This window comes from Brassica oleracea, chromosome C9 (assembly GCF_000695525.1).
Source record: "Brassica oleracea var. oleracea cultivar TO1000 chromosome C9, BOL, whole genome shotgun sequence".
In the NCBI taxonomy this organism is placed as follows: domain Eukaryota; kingdom Viridiplantae; phylum Streptophyta; class Magnoliopsida; order Brassicales; family Brassicaceae; genus Brassica; species Brassica oleracea.
The window spans coordinates 20,498,174-20,520,168 of NC_027756.1; the positions used below are offsets into that span (position 1 = coordinate 20,498,174).

The 21,995-nt window shown below is 37.5% G+C and overlaps 3 protein-coding genes and 2 long non-coding RNA genes across 6 annotated transcripts; 3 read left to right on the forward strand and 2 right to left on the reverse strand.

Moving 5' to 3' along the window:
* The first annotated feature begins 4,891 nt into the window (after positions 1–4,891).
* LOC106317624 lies at positions 4,892–6,583 on the forward strand. The gene is made up of 6 exons (XR_001265175.1): positions 4,892–5,106; positions 5,194–5,301; positions 5,398–5,479; positions 5,559–5,629; positions 5,711–5,956; positions 6,259–6,583. It is a non-coding gene; the product is annotated as an uncharacterized LOC106317624 (long non-coding RNA).
* A 1,583-nt stretch (positions 6,584–8,166) lies between these two features.
* On the reverse strand, positions 8,167–10,708 carry LOC106317622 (calcineurin B-like protein 9). 2 transcript variants are annotated; one of them, XM_013755408.1, is made up of 9 exons: positions 10,558–10,708; positions 10,125–10,346; positions 9,629–9,711; positions 9,263–9,322; positions 9,083–9,191; positions 8,932–8,984; positions 8,730–8,810; positions 8,530–8,642; positions 8,167–8,439 (listed from the first exon to the last, which is right to left on the reverse strand). In XM_013755408.1, the coding sequence occupies exons 2-9, from the start codon at positions 10,201–10,203 to the stop codon at positions 8,376–8,378; spliced, it is 642 nt and encodes a 213-aa protein (XP_013610862.1). In that variant the 5' UTR covers positions 10,204–10,346; positions 10,558–10,708; the 3' UTR covers positions 8,167–8,375. The 2 variants fall into 2 exon arrangements, with proteins under 2 accessions (XP_013610862.1, XP_013610863.1); XM_013755409.1 differs by having other exon boundaries at positions 10,125–10,367.
* A 3,025-nt stretch (positions 10,709–13,733) lies between these two features.
* Positions 13,734–14,481, forward strand: LOC106317625. Its single transcript, XR_001265176.1, has 3 exons — positions 13,734–13,802; positions 14,092–14,177; positions 14,286–14,481. It is a non-coding gene; the product is annotated as an uncharacterized LOC106317625 (long non-coding RNA).
* Positions 14,482–16,967: 2,486 nt separating this feature from the next.
* Positions 16,968–18,299, reverse strand: LOC106317619. The gene is made up of 3 exons (XM_013755404.1): positions 17,869–18,299; positions 17,517–17,654; positions 16,968–17,442 (listed from the first exon to the last, which is right to left on the reverse strand). The coding sequence occupies exons 1-3, from the start codon at positions 18,218–18,220 to the stop codon at positions 17,183–17,185; spliced, it is 750 nt and encodes a 249-aa protein (XP_013610858.1). The 5' UTR covers positions 18,221–18,299; the 3' UTR covers positions 16,968–17,182.
* A 443-nt stretch (positions 18,300–18,742) lies between these two features.
* Positions 18,743–20,529, forward strand: LOC106317620 (bax inhibitor 1). The gene is made up of 6 exons (XM_013755405.1): positions 18,743–18,937; positions 19,260–19,403; positions 19,486–19,577; positions 19,694–19,880; positions 19,975–20,130; positions 20,221–20,529. Exons 1-6 carry the CDS (start codon positions 18,824–18,826, stop codon positions 20,269–20,271), a joined length of 744 nt encoding a protein of 247 aa, XP_013610859.1. The 5' UTR covers positions 18,743–18,823; the 3' UTR covers positions 20,272–20,529.
* The last annotated feature ends 1,466 nt before the right edge of the window (positions 20,530–21,995 follow it).

The window sequence follows — 21,995 nt, forward strand, 5'->3', positions numbered from 1 at the left end:
CAACTATCAATTGGTTTTTAGTAATGCAATAAAGAATCATATTGTATATTGTATGAAAGGATCCAAATAATAAATAATGGCATTACAAGTAATTAGTCTAGGCAAGGAAGGATTATTTAATAAAGGTTGTGAGAATGATTCTCATGATGACACATAAGTAATGGCATTTTGGTTAATCACACATAGAGATAAGGTTAATTGTTAATAATGTTTCTCAAATAATAAAAAAGAGATTTTAACAAACCAAGCATTGGGATTTGACTTTAATATATTTGACGGGCCAATTACTCGCATGTACTAAAATGACTTTGATTGATATATATAGTATGAAAGTTGTGTGTTACAAAAAAAAAAGTAAAAACTTGCAAAAAAAAAAAAACTTCAGAACATAAAAATTGTACTCCAACCGTAACTCCTCCTCTCCACATGTCATGTAAGAATATATGTAAGAATATGGTACATGTCCGTATGAAAATCTATTTTATTAGTTAAATATATATTAATAAATATATTTCACATTTTTTAATTACCATAGATAATATTGGGATGAATATTTCGTTTGGTATGTGTGATACGAAAAAGATCCTAAAGCTCTAAACCGAACAAATTGCTTAAGTGGCCAAACTCTTTGATTAGCGGGTTTAGAGTATCATTTTGAGAGATTTTGATGTGTAATTCAAGCTACTGAAACATTTTCAAATTAAATACAAATATATGTGATAAAAGAGTTTAACTGAGAAATCATTCATGTGAATGACCTTAGCCTCGTTGCTTCGACTTTTCTTGCACTCCATATTTAATGCACAGTTGCACACTAAGACCATGATTAACCCGGGGTTCTTAGAGTAGGGTTCTTAGCGGAAGTTAAGAAACTGTTTCTTAACTTTTAACTAAAAAAACTAAGAACCGGCTCTTAAAGTCCTTATTTAAGAACCCGTTCTTAGTTTTTTTTAGTTAAACTAAAAACTTCATCCTAAGAACCCCGGGTTAATCATGCTCTAATTTTAATATTTAGGTTTCAAAATTAAGGCAGAGAATAGCGCAATTATTATACTCTTAAAAAAGTAATCATCAAAGCCCTCACAACCCCTTTCGTAGATTCTCATGTAGACTCTCTCATATAAAATTAATGTTATATTATTGACCATAGTAACATGATACTTACTTCGTAGACTCGAGTCAACTATCATTCTAAAGCTTTTGCTATCAACATCATATAGTTTAATCCATTCCAGAAGAATATTTTCAGCCGAAGGTTCCATTGGCTTGATTGTGCTACGACCCATGATGATCTCGTACAGAACAACTCCAAAGCTATACACATGAACTTTTGTCGGTTTGTTTTCCTCGAGATTTTCTCGAGGTTTTTTTCTTTCTTTTTCAAGGAAAGATTGAATGAAAGGAAACCAAAAGACTCGTGGGGTGTATGTGTATCGATGATCTGACCGGCTGGAAAACTAATGATCTGGCTCATCCTCTCCATCTCCGTCACTTACATCATCTACACTCTCAAAATCTTCTTTACTTCACACCCTTGCCAAGATCTAACCTCCGAGACCATTCTCCAACAAAGGCCAGAGAAAAAGGTTTAGGAAATGTGATATACAATCCTAGAAAAGAACAAAATCAGGGAAGAAATAAAAAGAAACCATAGTATCTCAACACACACCTCTAAATGGTTAAATTTTATATAATTCCAACACACATCTCTAAATGGTAAAGTTTTATATAATATTAACATATGTGCGGTTCAACAAATGGCATGCACAATTTAATAGGAATTACAGAGAAGTGCAGTTGTTAATACCAATTTCCTATATTAGATAACAGGAATTTCAGATGCTGAAACATATGACCTTGGCAACATTGAGGGGCTTGAATATGACGGTGATATATAATCTGCACAGCCGTACCGGTAGAAGTTTGCAATAGATTCCAAAGAGCTCATAACCATCCACTGTATTCTCTTCCCTCACTACATGTTCCACTTGAGAGCAAAAATAAACCACATTCACGAATTCGTCAACAAACAACATGAGTGAAACCCATGTTTTTTTCTTTCTAACATAAACGAAGATGATTTATTCTTCTCCGAACTCAAGCTGTAAAGGTGCGCCCAGTCTCAAGCTTACCCGTGCTATGATAGTATGATCAGAAACCAAACGCTGAGATAAATCTCTCACCAGGCTCGGTTTTGACTCTATCCAGAGTTGGAGTTAGAAGGTAACCGTAGTAGAAGAATGTTAGTGAGGAATGAAAGGATGTTGTTTACGAGATAAGGGCATACCTTTTTATACGTAGAGATTCACCGACTGGAAGAGAGGGCAAATGCATTGAATAAGGAATTAAGATGATCTTTAATGGCAATGTTTCATGGCATCCCGTAACGTTCGAATTTCACTTTCAAAGCGTAAATAATTTTTTTTTTGTTCAAAGCGTAAAGAAATCCATTCCAAAGAACACAAAAAGCTTAACGCTCTAGAGGTCAGCCGTAAAAATTCGTCTCCCATCACTTTGAACAAACTTCATGGTCAGAAAACTGAAGGTGAAGAACACGAAGAACCCTAGACAGCGAGATGGAAGTAGTTGAAGACGAAGAGGGTCTTTGACGGTTTGATCAATAACATTACGGCTTCACGCAAAATGGGCTAGCTTTAACAAATTCGAAGCCCAAACACACAACACGTTAAAAGATTTAGGCCCATCACGCAACTGATTAAAAACGGCCAGTTTCACCTATTTGACACGTGTCGCGACGACAGCCTCCGACTTTCTGACGTGGATGTTGAGGTGGCGCGTCCTGAAGTGAGATAACTTTACTTTTATATATAGATAGATAATATTCTTCAACCAATTGACTGTTTCATGATTTTTCTTGGATTCACACATCTTACTATTATTGGACCATTTTGTTGGTCTCTTCCTCATTGCGCTCATGATTTTTAACGTCTATATTTGGAAATGCTCATCTACACTAATGTTGCAACGCATTCCTTTTATTACTTTTTTTTTTGTAACACATTCTTCATTCATATCTTAAATCATTACATGGATAAGGGCAACATCAAACATATGATGTGCAATCATTTTTAAAAACTCAAGTGCAAAGCAATAAAAAGATAGAGACACAAACTTAGACAAGTTTGATAAAAAGTCAAAATTGATTTCAAAGATGCCACACGCGAGTAAACTCATGGAGTAGGTACTGCGCTCTTCAAATTTTTCAGATTCAGAAATAGTCACTGTATATCGTGACGTTGAAAGCTCCAAAACCTCGAGTTTCATCGGGATGAGTCTCGTTGTATCTTCCGGTCCCAAACGAACCATTACACAAGATAACAAATGGTTAAGAAAGTGATAATACTCTTTGGCTTTGAAGCCAAGAGAAAGGTACCTCTCATGGAGAGGAGTTTTGGTGGAAAGGTTCACTTCTACAAAGAGAAGGAAGGATGTAAAGGATCTCTCATGGCCCCGGCGTGAGGAGGTTTGATTAACCATTTTTATAAAGGCTACGGGACTGCAGTCTTCAAGCATTGAAGTACTCCGAGCTATCCTTTGAATGTGTCTAACATTTGTACTTGTCGGATCTTCTGGTTAATGTTGAAACTTGCTTGATATCAATGGCTTTGCACCATCAACTGCATCAAAGAGATAAAACAATCCACCTATTCCCAGAACATAAACTTTCTTTGATGGAATTTCCATCTTCAGGTCCATAACAAAAACTGACAGATGAGGGCACATGACCATTGAATATAATGAATTTAGGAGCTGCTATATGTGGATGACGGTGGCGAGAGAAGGGTGTTTTAAACCCGACAAAGAGGGACGAGCCACCTTAACAACGGCGTTGAGATAGATGAGCTTGACAGGGTCTGACGACGACGAGGCTGTAGCTAAGGTCAAGCATAGGCTTCGGTAACCAACATTACCGTGTCGGAACCAAAGATTTTTGCCGAAGCCATAGTTAAGCCTCTGGTCAACTGAATCTGCCCAGCTGAGAAGATAAGAGCAGTAGCTGGAAAATGCAGGTCTGCACAGTAGTGGCAGTGAAAAGGAATGGACCTGCGGGTCTTCAAATTGGAGTGAAATCATAATGAAGGTTAGTGTGGAACACATAGAGCCTTCAAACATGAGCTTATTCGCTGGGGATGATGGAGCAAAGAGTTCAGAGCCGTCGAAGCTTGTAGATCTCGGCAAGGAAGCAATATCAATAGAGTGGAGACCACAGTGATACATAACAGTGGAGAAAACTCCTCGGGAACCACCGATAACAATTTCAGATCCGGTAAACACAGTTCGGACAGCTAAGGCTACAAAAGTCTCCTCAGCCACCGGCGATATCAAATCCGGAAGAGAAGGTATGAAGAGCTCAGTTGGCTTCCAACACAGCCGTGATTGTTGAGACAACCGAACCTTAGACAAAGTTGAGACAAAATGAAACAAAGAAACAGACAAGAAAACAGAGAGAAAGCAGAGAGTTAAGAGAAGCAGAGAGAAGATGAGGTGACGCCGGCGAGCCTCGAGCCTCTGTTCCACCGGCGTCGGAAAAGGAAAACAGATCTGATGTCTCGATTAGAGTGGCTAGGGTTTTTCCGTGCGTTCCTATTTTCCTAATAAAATAGAAATAAAAATAAGAAAACACGTTCCTTCTATTACTTAAAGTAAGTAATTTTGATGTTCAACTTATAACAATCTCACAGGGTTGGATTTTATTACAAAATTTCCCAGTCTGAATGATTTTCGATCTTAAGTTTCATTATGTGGAATAGTGATGAAAATATGAAATAGCGGTTTAAAAGAAAAAAATGGCAATTAACACAAGGAACGTTTCCTAGGTAGAAGAACCGTGTCTTAGAGGACACATGTTGATTGTGCCGCTCAAAAAAAAACCGGAGAAGTCTTTTGTTTCGCCATCTCTCTTGTCTGTGTCTTCTCCATCTCTCGTCTCTGTGTCTCTCCCGGTGAAGGCCATGCAGCTGACTGGAATCGGGAATACAAATTACTCGGTAAAGCCATTGATCGGAGGTCCGTTTGTATCTCTGTTCCAAGTCGAAACCGGAGAAGATGGTTCTTTCCTCTGTCTCATTCTTCCCATCAAAAAAGGTTTTGTCTTGTTCTCAAAATCACATTAAAGAATCGTTTTTGTGTTTGGTTATAGATTTGATTGAATTCATGTTATGGTAATTCCAGAAAGTAGCAGAGTAAATTTTATAGACGATGTTAGAGAAACGTTCGAGAACTTATTGACAATAATGAATTTCAAAACCTCACTGATGAAGGGATTGAAGCTATGCGGAGGTTTGAACAAGACCTAACTTCTCTGTGTGTTTATTTATAGAAGAATCTGTTAATTGCTAATGTGGGATTATTGAAGCACTGATTGTTAATGTGTAGAGAGGTAATGTGCAAAAGGGGATGAGATTACCGAAGATATGATTGCAAACAGCAAAACATCAGCGTTTAATCTTGTTTTCAGGTAATGTCTTCACAGTTTACTTCTCTCTCTGCTTCTATTTGAATCCATTAGCGCTTAATCTTGTTTTTGGTTTTGATAGGAAAAATATCTCCTTAAGAAGCAGAAGAAGTATGCACCAAAGGTGCTTCTAATACGCCCTTTTGCTGGAAGGTTTGTATATTTTTATGTCCCTTTTTGTTTTCTACTTCTTTAGTTTTTCTTATTCGTTTTTGTTGTTTATGTTTTTGCCAGTATCTATGAAGCCTATTTAAAGAAATATCCAGCCATGATGAAGCATGCTCCCTTTTGTTAACAATGGCTACTGTCACTGCATACTCGGATGTGCTTGTGGTGGATATGGTTGGTGGTCTTGTCACTGGTGCAGTGGCTGAATGTCTAGGAGGCGCTGGTTATGTTTGCAATACATAAAAGGGAGATTCTCCTTCCTCTGTGGATATGGTTAGGATGTTCAACTTTACTGACAAGGTTAAAAGAGAGGTATGTTTCAGCCTCTCTCTCTCTCTCTCTCTGGTTTGTTGTTTGTTGTATTTTAAGTTTCTGTTTCTTATTCTGGTTATGGCATGGAGTCATTGTACTTCAAAAGTTAATGAATTTTAAGTTTGAATTTTCTGAAAACAAGTTTCATAGCTTCGGCTTTAGTTTTGTGTTGGTTTGTGATTATGAACTAATAGAGGAGATTATGCATTGGTGTGATGTCTGCTGATGTTTTAATATTGTTTTCTCCAGAGCTATGAAACCGAAACCGAGTCCTTATTTTTTTTGTGTTTTGTTTTCTTTAGGGATCAAGATGATTACGAGAACAGAGATGTACGTTATCAAGATGCTTAGTTTTGTCAAGAAGAAGAAGGTTAGTCTCTTACATTACTTATAGAGGTTAGTGATAACAAGCCCTGAAAAAAAACAAGGATGACATTGGTGTTGAATCAGAACATGAACAAAGATGATCCCTTTTGTTAAACTCCTGCTTCGTTTACAATTGAGAGAGTCCTATGTGTATTAATTTTGTGGTTTCTCAATGAGTTCTGAGACGTAACTCATCATTTGTTTCCTCTCATAGGCTTTGTTTCTCACTTTGATCATTAAGCATAGTTTCGAGGGCATTTAGTACATCTCCATTTACTATGACCCTGTTCGTTTGCGGGTCGCTAGCGTCAGCGACCAGTCCTAGCGACTATCTTTGTGTGAAACTAGAGTCATGCTCTGTCTCAATTTTCTGAAGTTTCATTTCCTTATGTTATCTTTACATATGTTTTGTAATCTCCATTTACTATCTTTGTTTTAAGAACCCTTAATTAAGAGATTAGCATTGGAGCACAAAAATGTTGGTTTCTTTTAAGTAAGTTTCGAGGGCATTTAGTACATCTCCATTTACTATCTTTGTGTGAAACTAGAGTCATGCTCTGTCTCAATTTTCTGAAGTTTCATTTCCTTATGTTATCTTTATATATGTTTTGTAATCTCCATTTACTATCTTTGTTTTAAGAACCATTAATTAATAGATTAGCATTGGAGCACAAAAATATTGGTTTTTCTTAAGTAAGTTCTTAACTAACATTTATTATTAAAAAAATAATTAAGAGACTCTAATGGAGTTGTAAGGTTAATCATGCTCTAAATCTTCGATAAAATTTGATGTGATATTTAATAAGAGCCGGTGGGCGGAGCCAGCAGCTGCTTTGACTGGGGTCAAATTTCTAATAAAACATATTTACATGGGTCAATAAGTTTATTTTGTAGTATATTTTTAGATATCTTTTACAAAACACATAGCCAATTTCTTTTTTGATAACACTTCAAATGGGTCACATGACCCCCCTCCCAATAAGCTACCTCCACCACTGATAAGAGCTAAAACATAACAATTTGTATGATATATGATTAAACTCTCTGGTAACATCTGACAAATGAGAAAAAAAAAGATTATAAAACGTAGGAACATACAGGTTCAAGTTTCACAGACTCGTTAAAAGATTTTTTTCATTTTTCTCATAACCTTACTTTTTGGCTTGCTTGTAATGTGTATGTACCTGAGGACATACATGCATGTCTGCTTCTCCGCCTTTCGTGATTATAATGCTGCTTGTTCCCCTTTTCAAATCCAAAGCCACGATCTTTGATTCTTGTGTTTCTATCTAAAAACTTCCTTCACGGCTTGTGTAATTTGAACCCGAAAACTCTTGGAACATAGCTTTGTGTTGCCTTTGGTGGCTTTGTATAGCTTTGTGTTAATGTCCCAATGTTCATCGTGTTAAGGAAACCCCGATAAGATAAACAACAAACAGCTCCAAGATCTATAGAACTCAAAAAGATGATTGCTTTATCCATAAGAATCAAACATCAGACATTAGTAAATGTCTTGGCATTTAGGGTAATATATCTTAACCGTGCTTGATCTAGGTAAATCCGATTGACCAACAGGAAGACAAGGTTGGCCACAGCAATGAACTCTAGGACATCTTCCAAAGACATAGTTTTTATACTTGTCTAACTGCAAATAAACAGATGCATCTTTTACAGAATGTTCAATATTAAAAACAATAGTATTATAAAGTTATTAATTAAATTTTAAAAAATTGGGTATTTTTATTAAGAAAACACTTAAGACTATACATGGAGATTTTGTCTCCCAACCAGAATGTTTGTCTTGTGTTTGAACTGTCATAAGATTTCCTACCAAAGATCAGATATACTTTCAAATCTTTAATAAGAAATGAGATTTGGTATTGATCTTTTCGTAGAACTGCAACATAATATATCAAGATGCTGTAAGTGACACTGAAATTGAATACCAGAAACGAAAAAGTACAAGAGAATGGTACTACATAAACACTGTAACAATCGGTCTTGTTCTTGGTCCAGCCTACAACTTGGTCTCTCTATAGACCAACTTGTTTGGTCACGTCGCAATCTCATCCACCTCCGAGTTAAAGACAAAACTTGGAAACGTGGTCGTTATGTCCCTGCAATTGAAATTACAGACCTCAAGCTTACAAAACGGCACCAAAATTTAAACAAGTTGATACGTTTATGATAGTAAGGTAAACACAAACCTCAGATATGGAAGAGTCATTATTTTAAGCAGAGATGGGTTCTTGATTACGAAGTCGCTCCATTCTGTCTTACCAATCTTCCCATCCCGATCCACATCTGCATCCTCAAATGTCTGTTTTACGAAAAGCAAAGGACATGAGTTTTATAAAGTTAGAGTCTTTGCTTTCGCAGAAGTAGAAGTTGTAAATAAACAAGAAACCTGATCGAGTATGGCTTCTATGGTATCATCAGCTAGTTTCATTTCAGATTCGCAGAGAAGGGCAATCAACATTTGCTTCACCTGCCAACATCATACACACGATTATGAAATCGTTCACTAAATGATTCAGAGTCAAGAACATCCATTCATGAGATCAGTTGTGGGAACACTTTTGAAACTGAAAACAATAATAAATGTATACCTCTTGGCGCTCAATGTAGCCCGTGCAGTCCATGTCGTAAAGCCTAAACGTGACTGAGATATAATACAAAGCAATGTGAATAAAAAATCGCTGGAAGGATTAACAGAAGATATACTGAGTGATCTAATAAAGTCATTTATGGTCAACTTACAGTCTGTTTTCTCTTCTAGAGAAGCATTCGGGTGGAAAACATTGAGTGATCTCACAAAGTCTCCAAAATCAATGACTCCTTTTCGTTTAACATCAAACAAATCAAATATCTGCAAAAGAGGGCATATTATCATTTAGTACAGAACCAATCTTTAAGTCAAATGTTCTTGAAGACTTTTACCCTATTGGCAAACAAATTTTCCTTCTTTCTGTTCTTGAACAAAGCAAGTTGAAACTCTTCCTGCAATACAAGTTGGTCGAGAAATTAAGTAACAATATCCAAGAGTGGGCCAAGAAAACTTCAGTTTTCAAAACCAAACCAATAAAAAAAAACAGAACTACAATTGAAGTCAACTGTCAATAAAAAGACTTGTGAGCAATAAGGAGCCCACAGATCAGTATGGGACACAATTGTCACCTAATAATAAATTGGTGAAAGTTGACGTATATTATGAAAATATGGATCTAATAGTGAATTGAATCTAATAACATCAAGCATTCAAAGATCCGTGCAAAAGAATCAAAGGGTATCGATTAACAGTAGTACCTTGTTAATCAAGCCATCATCAACAACGGAGCTGCTTATGCTCTTGAATAACTCGTACAATGCCTCAACTTCACTCACACTAACTGGAAAAAAAAAAAAACCCCATCACAGGGAGATTAGTCATTAAGATCAAGTCAATTCAGTAAAAACAATTGTATATATAGCAATAAAGAATGGTGAAGAGACACTTCTTCAGATTAGTATGATCAAGATTCAATTCGATAGTACAGGAAAAGTATTATACTATACAGCACCAAGCTATGAAGTGATGATCCAAGAAACTAGTGGAAATAAAATGAACGAAGTTGCAGATCAAACAGAGTATGAATAAAAGATGGTTTTGAGATTGTTTGGATCACAATGAATGGCCAAAACAGATAACAAGAATTCATAAACCAGCAACGCAATGATAAAAGAGCGATCTTTAAGCTCATGCTTTTGGACACTATCCAGCAAAGTAGAAGAAGATGAAACGTGTGGCGCAAGTTAAACTTACAAGCTGTCTCTGAGGCTAGCTTGACAGGGTTCTCATGTCCCGAATATTCTCTCGCAGCCGTGGAATGTAAACAGCCCATTTACAGGTTAAGTAGTAAAACGATGAAACCCTAGAAGAAGAAGCTTACTACGATTGATAGATTCGCTAATTCGACGATCTCTGGAAATGTAAAGCTTGATTGCTGATAATACTAGTCCCCATCATCATACGCACCTTTAGAATCTACACGTGTTCAACAGAGCCCTAGAATCAAAGTATGAACAAAAGAACTCGATGATTGAAAAAGCATAAACCCTAGATGCGGGGATCGAAATACAAAGATTCTCAATCAGATTTGAAATCAATCGAAAAGCTAAACAGGGTAATGCAGGCGCGGCTCCAGTATCTCCGAACCAAAGAAATTGAACGGTGAAAATCGAATTCAGTACTTTACCTTCCGAGGGAAGGGCTCGCCGGCGAGGTGAGCAAGAGGGGGAAGGGCTTTTCGAGAAGACGAAGAAGATCTGTGAGACGAATGATGATCCGACGGCTGAGATTCACTGTGCCTTTATTACTGGGCTTTTTGTTGTTGTTCTCCGTTTCGGAGATATTATGATGAGAGTTTATAAGATGACTGACCATCGTTCGTACGTGTGAACGTTTGAAAGCGTGCGGAACACCAAACTTGATTTTCTTTTTCAACCAAACAAACATTTTTGTTACTTTTACGGTGTCGAAAAGTGAGTGAACCACCATAATTGACATTTTACCTTTGCACGTTTTACAAGTTTTCTTCAGTTTTTTGTAATGATGTTGACATTTTTCAGGTGGATAGCACTTTTATTGGTACATTTTCTAAGAGTATATATATATATACATATATATCTACTAACAAGGGGATTTTTTTTTTTTGATTAAATGTCAAATTTATTGATCATGCTAAGATAAACGGTACAAGAGAGATTATAAAAACCTAAGAAATTTACAAGGCATAAAAGAATTATTTTCTCTTAAGTATAGTCTGAGACTTCGAACCAACGTTGCATCAGCCTAGCTAGCTTGTGATCAGACATGTACCAGAGTGATGTTATTCGGTTTTGTACTGCCTTGTCAATGATCCTAACAGCTTGAGCTACTGTGCGATACCCAGTTTGATGTCTCCTCTTATTTCGCTCATTCCATAAATGGTAAATGCAGGTTTGGAATGTCATCTTAAGCAGTATACGGTCCAAAATCTGGAGGTTATTTCTGCACACAAACCTCAGTGAGGTCATCCAGTTCGGGTTTGTTCTATTACCAGTCAGCTTTCTTGCTACCATGTCCCATACCGTAAAGAAATATGGACACGCGAAGAAGATATGATCTCGGGTTTCATCCCTCTCTCCACATAAAACACAGCCCTGCTGAATGTTCCAAGTTCTCATTCTGTTACATGTTGACAGTTTGTTTCTCGCAACCAACCAGACTATAAAAGAGAATCTTGGCACTTCCTGTGTAAACCAAACACTTTTACTCCAAAATACGGTGGTTCTCTTTTCTGTGATTTGATCACAAGTTCTTGATTGTAAGTGTCCTCAGAGTGCTTCCATAGAACATTATCTTCCCTTAGACAGTCATTAGGAACCGGCTCATTCTGAATACGAGCATGTAATTCATGAAAGTGTCAGCTTCTATGGCCTCTAATCTGCCAGCCAGATTGTGTAGCTGCATCACACACCCGAGCATTGCGAGCCACACCAAGATAACAAGTACCCACACTTCCTGTGATGCCAATAAGCTTTCCCATATGCACCCAATCATCAAACCAGAAGAACGCAGTCCTACCATTGTTAACCTCATACCGCAGGAACTGGTAAGCTAGCGGTCTCAGCTTTAAAAGTTTCCTCCAAATCCAGGATCCCTTTCCATCTTTCTTTACATCCCAAAAAGAATTTTGTCTCAGCAGATATTGTTGAATCCAAGAGACCCATAGAGAATTAGTATGAGAGAAGATGCGCCATAATAAACCCAATGCAAACACTTTAAAAAAGTCATGCAGCTTCCTTATTCCCAGCTCTCCTTCATCTTTGGGACAGCAAATATCTTTCCAAACCACCTTAGCCTTGTGGGTCTGATTAGGTGATCACAACCATAAAAACGCACTGCACATGCTTTCGATCTGATCTAGACAGGCAGCAGGCAAAATGAAAGCTTGGCTCCAGAAGTTGACAATACTTGAGATAACAGATTTAATCAACCGAAGTCTATCAGCATAAGATAAGCATTTATTCCTCCATGATAGCATTCTTCATCTCACCTTGTCAATTAAAGGTTCGTAGTCCTGTCTCGATAAAACTTTTGTAGTAAGCGGCATACTGAGATAGCGAACAGATAAACTCCCCACTTTGATCCCTATGTCTTCGGCTGCCGAGCAGTGGAGCTACATCCTGTCCCGAAGCAAAGATCGAAGATTTTGCTGCTTTTATGCGGAGCCCGAAGACGGCAGCAAACTGATCCATAACCAATAATAATGATATAGACATATAGTCTAGAAATCAGTAAATTATAGTTGTAGATTCAAGATCATTGGACCGGAAGGATACACAAAAATTAATAAATTATTTATATAGCTAATAATAATAGATTCAAATTGATTCTCTCGTTTTCATTATCTATATTGATGACCATAGTATTCAAGAATCTCGTAATAAATACAGCAAGGGGGCTTGCCGTGTATATATATATATATATATATTCAAGATTCATGGGTCATATACCTTTTGGGATAAACGAAGAACTATAATACTTTCAGTCACAAGTTATTGGGTCTAATCACGTACCAGTGCAATACAAAAATGCAATAATATAAATTAATTACGTAAAATCAATCTAAAATAAGAAATGTAGTTTTCCAATATTATCTATCTCCATAAGACATGATCAAGATCATGCATGCTACTTGAATTTGAAACTGAGATCCTGTCTCTAATTAATTATTTTGTATTGGATGTAAAATACTAGTCGTTAATAATGATGAGTTCGTCAGTAATATAATATCTATATATAAAGTAGAAGGTGTATTAGAAAACAAAATATATGTAACATTTTGATCCAATATACATGTCTCCATATCATTTCAATTATTATTGACTATATTTATTCGTTGAACTGAGAATATTACCTACAAAACATAACAAAAAACAAATTAAGAATATAAATCGAAAGTATTGATAAATAAAAACTATTATGTTGTAAGCCAACTGGTTGTAAGCAATGATAAAAAAAAATGTTTAGCCGTTTCGGCAACCATCTTTCATCTTTGTCAATTTCTTCCGTAGAGAGAAACGAAATCAAAGTCGTGATTTACCAAAATCTTTCTTACGGGAATTCCAAACGATGACGGATAAGTAGACATCATACACTAAACCGCGAACCGTAAGATAGAGAAAACCGTTTGATCGTGACAGACCAATGGAAAGTTGCAACCCGGTTCAGTTTTTGGTGTTTCTTGTATTGGGCTTTCTTATGCGAGCCACTTAAAGGCCCATTATAGTTCAAACTCTAAAAAACTATCCGTTAGGAAACGCGTGCTCTGCAAAGAAGCATAAATACATAACAGATACAAAAGCTTATCGACGGATCTGAGTTATTAAAAGGGGTTTTGATTCTCTCTCTTCTTCTATTTTAGTTGAATCGTCCCTCTCTACTCTTCGATGATCAGTGAGTATTTCAATTTCTCTACATCAATTCGTAAATTTGTTTTACAATTTCTAAGTTTGCGTAATCGCGATATTTTTAGGGTTCCTGAGTTTCTTAAACGTTCATATTTGATTTTGGTTGTGATCTTGTTTCAATTTCTCTAGATTGATTCGTGAATTCGTTTCAAGATTTCTGAGTTTTGTGTTCGCAATCAATAGTTCGATTAATTTTCAATTAGGCTGCTAATCTTGATAGGGTTCTGAGTTTCTTAACCGTTCATATCTGATTTTGGTTTTGGTCTTATCTTTAGGGTTTATGCTTCGAGTTTGTTTTGAAGCTCAACTTCGCTTGGAAGCATCATATCACAATTGGCTGGAGGTTTCTCTTGTCACCGAGGTAAACTCTCCGTCCGTCTACGCTTGGTTTTATGTTTTTTTTTTTTTCAGACCCAAAAGATCGTTTCGCAGACATTAATCTTATAGTGTTATGTAATATTCTTATTAGGTTGGTAGTGCGCATAAGGAAAGGAATGTTGTGAGATGGAAAAAATGACGCACGGCTTAAAAGTTAAAAAAACGTCTTTACATAAAGACTAAGAATCAGTTTTCCACTACACACGGCTTAGGACAAAGACTTTATTTTGCTACCCACGGCTTAGAACAACTAGATGGAAAAATGTACCCACGGCTTTTGAGCATGTCTTTAGACAGAGACTATGTTGGTTATTGGATGAGGAAAGTACCCAAGGCTTTGAGAATGCCTTTAGACAGAGACTATGTTGCTTGTTGAAGGAAGAAATGGATACCCACGGCTTTAAGCTTGTCTTTAGACAGAGACTATATATATGGCTTGTTGGATGAAGAAAAGTACCCACGGCTTTGGGCAGGTCTTTAGACAGAGACATGTTGCTTGTTGGATGAGGAAATGTACACATGGCTTTGAGAAGATGAAAAAAAAAAACTATTATGGTATAGAGCATTCTTATGACAAAGACAAGATGGCTCGATTTTGAATCGTTGGATGGAATAACGACCAACATATACAAAAAGTCTTTAAGACAAGGACTATGAAATTGAAAAACTGACTCGTTTTATTAATACCCACGGCTATGATCAGGTCTTTAGACAAACCTTATAGGTCGATTTTGACTTGTTGGGTGGAAAAACTAAACCACACCACAGCTTTGAGCAGTCTTTTAGACAGAGAGACTAGTGGCTCAACTTTTAACTTGATGGCTAGAAGAAGTACCCACACCTTTGAGAAAGTCTTCAGACAGAGACTATATGACTCATTTTTTGTCTTGTTAGATGAACAAAGACAAGATGGCTCTCAACTATGACTTGTTGGATGGAATAACGACCAACAAATTCAAAAACGTGGAAACAGAATCCTTCACCATAATGAGGCTTAGACAAAAACTGTAGATCTGTTTTGACTTGTTGGATGGGTAAAAACGAACAATAGTCTTAAAAAAACCTTGTAACAAAGACTGAACTGAAAATGGGTTAGTTTTGAATTTGTTGGATGGAATGATACGACCAACAGATAAAAAACTCTTAAGACATAGGCTATAAATTGAGAACACTATCTTCGCTTGACCACAAGGCTTACTATATGGATTCGGTCTCACTTCGTTGGATGGAAAGAAACGACCAACTGCTTAAAAAGGTTATGACTTAAAGACTATGAATCAAATGTTGATTTTTTACTCTACTACAAGGCTTAAAATAAAAGTCTAAGACCAAGACTATTGATTGGTTTCTGCCTTGTTGGATGGATAAAACGACCAACAGGCTACAAAAGGATACTTTACCCACCACAGCTTCAAGGTCTTTATACAAAGACTGTGTATCGGTTTAATTTGATTTGTTGGATGGAAGGTACGACCAACTATAAATCAAAGACTGATTCTTTACTTTTACCTACCACGGCTTCAATAGGTAAGCATAAGGCATAAATATGTGAAGTAAAGACTAAGTAATTCTTATCTTTTTCAGGTATGTGCTCCAGAATAGATACACTAAGAAGATTTCAAGCGTAGCAGACTTTTGTAACAAGTATGTATTTTTCAAGCTTGTTTGTAATTTAGCTGATACAATCATGAGAATCACAAGTAGAATAAATATACGTGAAGTAAAGACGAATTCTGATTTTCACAGGACATTATGTTTAAATAAGGTTCCAAATTCTTATTTTGACAGCTTGAAGTAAATACTAACTTTGATTTTTTCAGGTATGTGGTTCAAAAGGTGTTCATACATTCTCTCATGGTCGCACATGAGATTTCTAAGTTTAGCCAAACTGTGCGACCAGGTGTATGCTTTTCTACACTTTCCTTTGATAACTTGATATTAGTACATATGAAAAGTAAAAAACTAGAAATACATATCTAAACAGATTTATAATTAGGTACACATGTTTCTTAGATAATTTATTGGACAACATTACTTTTTTTGATTTAGTATCTGTCAGATTACAAAAACTTATTGTTAACATATCAATTGTTAAAAAGTCAAATTTATTTACGGTATTTGAATATCACATTGTGTGTTTATAGCGTTAGTAGTATATATTTTCTCTGTTTTGATGCTTGTGTGATCCATAAGGTCTTTCATATCCTGAGTTGATCTTTATTATATTATTCTTGATCTAGTACCGTGACAGTAATATCTCTTCGATTAGAACAAAATATTTTCTGGTTTGATACTTTATTTTGAATGTAACTATGAATCCTTGGTGAGCATGCTAAAGATACGAAATGACACCCTCACAATCTTACAGTTAGTTAATTGTTTGTCTTAGGAATTAGGATTAAGGCATTCTGCATCATTACTTTATACGTTGATGATTATTGACTCCCTTGGTCTCACAGGCTTGCAGATTTTATGGAACTTGGAAATATTGAATCACTGGTGTTTTTATTAGTCAAACGAGTTAATGAGTTCTATTGTGACGTAGGAACTATTGGACTTTTTCAAAAATCTCATTTTGCCTATGAAAGAACATTGACATCTGTTTTGCCCATCGTACACCATCTGTTTTGTAACCTTCTTTTCTCAAGTTTTACATTTTCTTCATATTAATTAATGACCCAACATAGCCTTAACCTAGCCTGTGTTCATCCTTTCTTCCCTATCAATAGCTTTCCGTCCCATGTATCTTAAAGCTCAAGTAAACGCGTTAACCTTAAGCAAATCAAAGCATCTTAGAGTTAGTTAAAGGAAGAGATCTGTTTTACAAAGTCAATGACCTTCCTTAGTTTCTCTGCACTAATTTCTTTGGGACTACTTTAAAGAGATTTTTTCAAAGCCAAATAGATTTTGCGTTTATCTTGAGACTTTTTTCACTGATCACAAACATCACATGAGAAAAGAGGAAACAAAAAGCGAGAAAGATTTTGTTCACTTCTTTGAAGAAAGCGTCGATGATGATGATTCCGGCTCTTTCCAAGCCGCTTGCCATTGCTTGTCATATAGCGTCGTCTCTTCGATCAGACCCTTGAGCTTATCTAAATCTTCGTTCTTGCGGATGAAAAGAACTCCAGCTACAGCCACAAACAAGAGTGTTTTGCAGAAGAAGTTTCCCATTTGATCAACAAGTCCTACTCCGGTAAGGCTGTCAACAAAGTAAGCCATGAAGAACCCTATCATCGCAGCACGACCTGCAAGACAAGACAAACACTTGAAACTTGAGATTATGATTAGTTGCAAAGTACAGATGATTTGAAAGAATCACCATTGAGGAGTTCAGCTTCTGGTAGATGGTATCTCTTCATCCACGCCCACCATGGAATGATCGAGGTGTCGAAAAGAACAGGCTCAGCGTTAGTAGTTGTTTCTGGGTTATCTTCAAGCCACTTTCTCCTCTTTGCCTCTACAATTACACAACACAATCACCCATCTTCCTATACCTTATTACACAACCAAAGCAAGAAGCTTCCTAGTAACCGAAATGATTCTGTTTCTAAACCTAAACCATAACAATGTCTTTTGCTCATTTTTAAACATTAGTAAAGATTATAACTTTGAAGCAAAACATTACTACACACAACACAACACGAGTGGAGCGGAGCTTTAGAGGATCTAACCAGCGACGATAATAGAATCCCAATCGGTTTTCCCGTCTTTCTCGAACTGTTTCAGATCCCAGGTTCCATTAACCCACTTCGCATCCTGAAACTTGATTCCCGTCGCCGTGGTTGGCAGATCAGTCTCGTCGGAGGAGCTTTCCGCAGGAGGTTTAGATGGCACCTCCTCTACAGAAACCGACGCGGGCTTCGGAATCTCTACGGTGGTTGCAGAGACTGCAGCAGAATCGGAGGAAGCGCGAGTGACGGAGAGGAGAGAGAAGCGCTTGGTGGAGAGGAGAGGGAACGAGATCTTGGGGTTTTGAACTGAAGAAGAGATCGGCGGAGAGAATAGCGCCATGGATATGGACATTTGTTTCTCCTCTACTCTCTTCTGCTCTCAGTTTTTGAGAGTTATTAGTTTGAATGTGTGGTTTGAAATGAGCCTGTGAAAGAGATGTTATCGTTGATCGTTTTGGAATGCATGTCGTTTATTATCTTCTTTTTTTTTTTTTGCGCTTATTAAAACTACGGGACTGTTAATGGGCTTTCCGTATATAAACAAAAAGCCTGTTTCAGTTTAGGCCCAAAGTGAAGTAAAAACTCAACCAATGATTTTCTCGAACTGAGCAAGTCTTCGTCTTCTTATTTATTTATCAAATCCTACGTGGAGAGTTCCTATTGGTTCTATGACGCTGATTTGCTTCGCGGCAAAGTTTCAACTCAAAGCGACGACCTGAATGTTTCAAGAAGTTTCCGGAACTGTCCTTTCCCCTGTTTTATGCTGCCCCTACACCTGTATCGAGAAGGCGAAGTCCAGATGATCAGCAAGGGCATTATCGTCAAAGTATCTCTAAACTTCAGGCCCTATAAATACCGAAAGTCTTTTCTTTCTTAGATATTATCTATCTTCGTTAATAATATCGACGCGGTTAATTGATTCTCTCTCTCTGGAAGCAAAAGAAAACAAAAAGACATGGATTCGTTCTCGTCCTTCTTCGATTCTCAGCCAGGCAGCAGAAGCTGGAGCTATGATTCTCTCAAGAACCTCCATCAGATCTCCCCGTCCGTCCAGAATCATCTCAAGCGGGTAACTACCTTCTTCCTCGAACAAACCGTGGTTTCTTGATTAGAGACGATCACCGTACGATTTGTATGAGATTCGTGTAGTTATAGTCGTTTTAATCGCGCCGGTTGCCGCGATCGCATCTCAATCTGGTTTTCTTTTGCGTATCACCGGACGAATCGTTGCGATTGTACTTCCCCCAAATTTCTAGGGTTTCTAATTGTGTCGATTGAAAGTTAGACGGAGTTAGTTAGTCCCTCATATATCAACTTATAGAAAGCAGATTCTCTTTGTATTCGTAAATGATATGGTGGATCCAGTGAACTTACTTCTTATGTTTTTGTAGGTTTATCTCACTTTATGCTGTGCCCTTGTTGCGTCTGCCTTTGGAGCTTACCTCCACGTGCTCTGGAACATCGGTGGTATTCTCACAACCATTGCATGTTGTGGAACCATGATTTGGCTTCTCTCATGCCCTCCTTATGAACAAGTATGTGGGTTTACTATTACATTTACCTTGCCTTGTTATTGTTATCGTTTCGCTGAAATGTTAGTTGTCTGTTTTGGTGCAGCAAAAGAGGCTCTCACTTCTCTTCATGTCTGCCGTTCTTGAAGGTGCCTCTGTTGGCCCCTTGATCAAAGTGGCTGTTGATTTTGACCCAAGGTCTGTTACTGATCTTATTTTTTGATCCACTCCTCGCCACAGATGTGTTCATGTTCAATTGTGTCGTACACTTCTCTAAAAGGCTGACCGTTATTGTCTTTCTTTTGTTTCTCCAGCATCCTTATCACTGCGTTTGTCGGAACTGCGATAGCGTTTATCTGTTTCTCAGGAGCAGCGATGCTGGCAAGACGCAGAGAGTATCTCTACCTCGGAGGACTTCTCTCTTCTGGCTTGTCCATGCTTATGTGGCTTCAGTTTGCTTCTTCCATCTTTGGTGGCTCTGCGTCCATCTTTAAGTTCGAGGTAACATTAAGCGTCTCCTACGTTTAAAGATCTCTTCTTTTTGTAGTTCTATCTTTCTCAGACTCCTCATGCTGTTATGAATCTGTTGGTGTAGCTCTACTTTGGACTCTTGATCTTTGTGGGATACATGGTGGTGGACACACAAGAGATTATAGAGAAAGCACACCTAGGGGACATGGACTATGTGAAACATGCATTGACCCTTTTCACCGATTTTGTGGCTGTGTTTGTCCGTGTTCTCATCATAATGGTAAGTTCATTTGTACCTGATATTTATGTTGTTTAATTTATTTGTTTTATAATTATCCTCCATTTATGAGTCCTTCCTTGTGTTGTACAGCTGAAGAACTCGGCAGATAAAGAGGAGAAGAAGAAGAAGAGGAGAAACTGAAACTAAAAGTGACAAGGAAAGCTAATAAGAGTGGGTGTTTTAAATAACATGAAAGCGTTGGTGTTTTTACGTGTTAGGACGTACTTTTGGTTTGCGTATGCCTCTTATCGCACGCGATTGTAAATGGATCAAGTAGTTTTCGTTTTTATCTCGACTCTCGTTCACTTTCGTATTGTTCGAAGTGTTTCCTCTACTGTTTAATCACTTTGAGATGAGAATTAGCAGGGTAATAATTAAGTAATTGGACCATTTTCGTAATCGTTGCGAATGTAATAATTAAGTAATTTAGCATTGTGAAATGCTCCGAAGCGCTCTCGCTGTCTCCTTTTTGTGATTTGGCAATTGGTAGGCTCGGCCGGCAAAACTGATGTCCGGTCTAGTATGACTAGTCAAGTACATTAAGGTTCTAATAGTACTTAGGTAAGGCACTTCCGGCCCGAATATTTCCTCGTCCGGCTTCTTTGGTCCGAATGAGTCCTTCTCTAGGTCTAAGGACCTCACGACCATATGACTCGACAAGGAATGAGCCTTGTCCATATTGAACTGCTTGAGTATCTTTTCTGTATATGTTTTTTGATGCACAAGGATTTTACTGTCTACATACTCAAATTGCAGTCCCAAACAGAACTTAGTTTTTCCTAAGTCTTTCATTTCGAATTCTTTCTTTAGATATTTGACTGTTTGGGAAATCTCTCCAGGGGTTTCTATTATATTCAGGTTGTCCACATAAACCGACATGATCACGAAGCCCTTGTTGTCGAATCTCTTTATAAAAATACATGGACTTATTGGATCGTTCTTATAACCCTCTTTCATTAGGTATTCTGATAATCTGTTGTACCACATTCGACCTGATTGTTTCAAACCATATAAGACTTTATTCAGCTTAATACAATGTTGTTCTCGAGAACCTTTCTTGTCTTTGAGCTCAATACCTTCTGGAATTCTCATATGAATTTCATTATCCACATTATCCAGTGGACCGTACAGGTACGCAGTTACTACATTCATTAGGCGCAGATCAAGTTTCTCTTTCACGGCCAGACTGATCAAATATCGTAATGTAGTTGCGTCCACCACATGGGAATAAGCCTCCTCATAATCTATTCCTGGTCTTTGTGAGAATCCTTGTGCTACAAGCCGTGCTTTGTATCTCACTACTTCTCCTTTCTCATTTCTCTTTCTCACAAAGACTCATTTGTATCCCACTGGTCTGACATCTCTAGGTGCCACGGTTATAGGGCCAAAAACGCCTCTTTTCTTTAATGATTATAACTCCACGTTTATAGCTTCTTTCCATTTGATCCAATCTGATCTTTGCATGCATTCATATATGGACGTGGGTTCCAGATCCTCATCTTTTTCCATGATGTCAAGTGCTACTTTATAAGCAAAAATATCATCGACGTCGATATCATTTCTGTTCCATTTCGTTCCAGACATTATATGGTTTATAGAGATCTCTTGATTGTCCGGCCCTTGTGTCCCATGAAGTTCGGCGTCCCGAACCCCATCATTTGGAACGTTCGGATCATTTGGTGTGGCCGGCTCACTTGGTTCGACCGTTCTGGTCGGCTCGGCCGGTCCATTAATGTTCTGGATGGTTTCCGTGATGCTCTCGGATCCAGCACCTCTCTTGGACTTTCGAGGCTGTTTATCTTTGGAACCAATAGGTCTACCACGTTTGAGACGTTGTTTAGACTCTGTAGCCACTTGACCTTGTT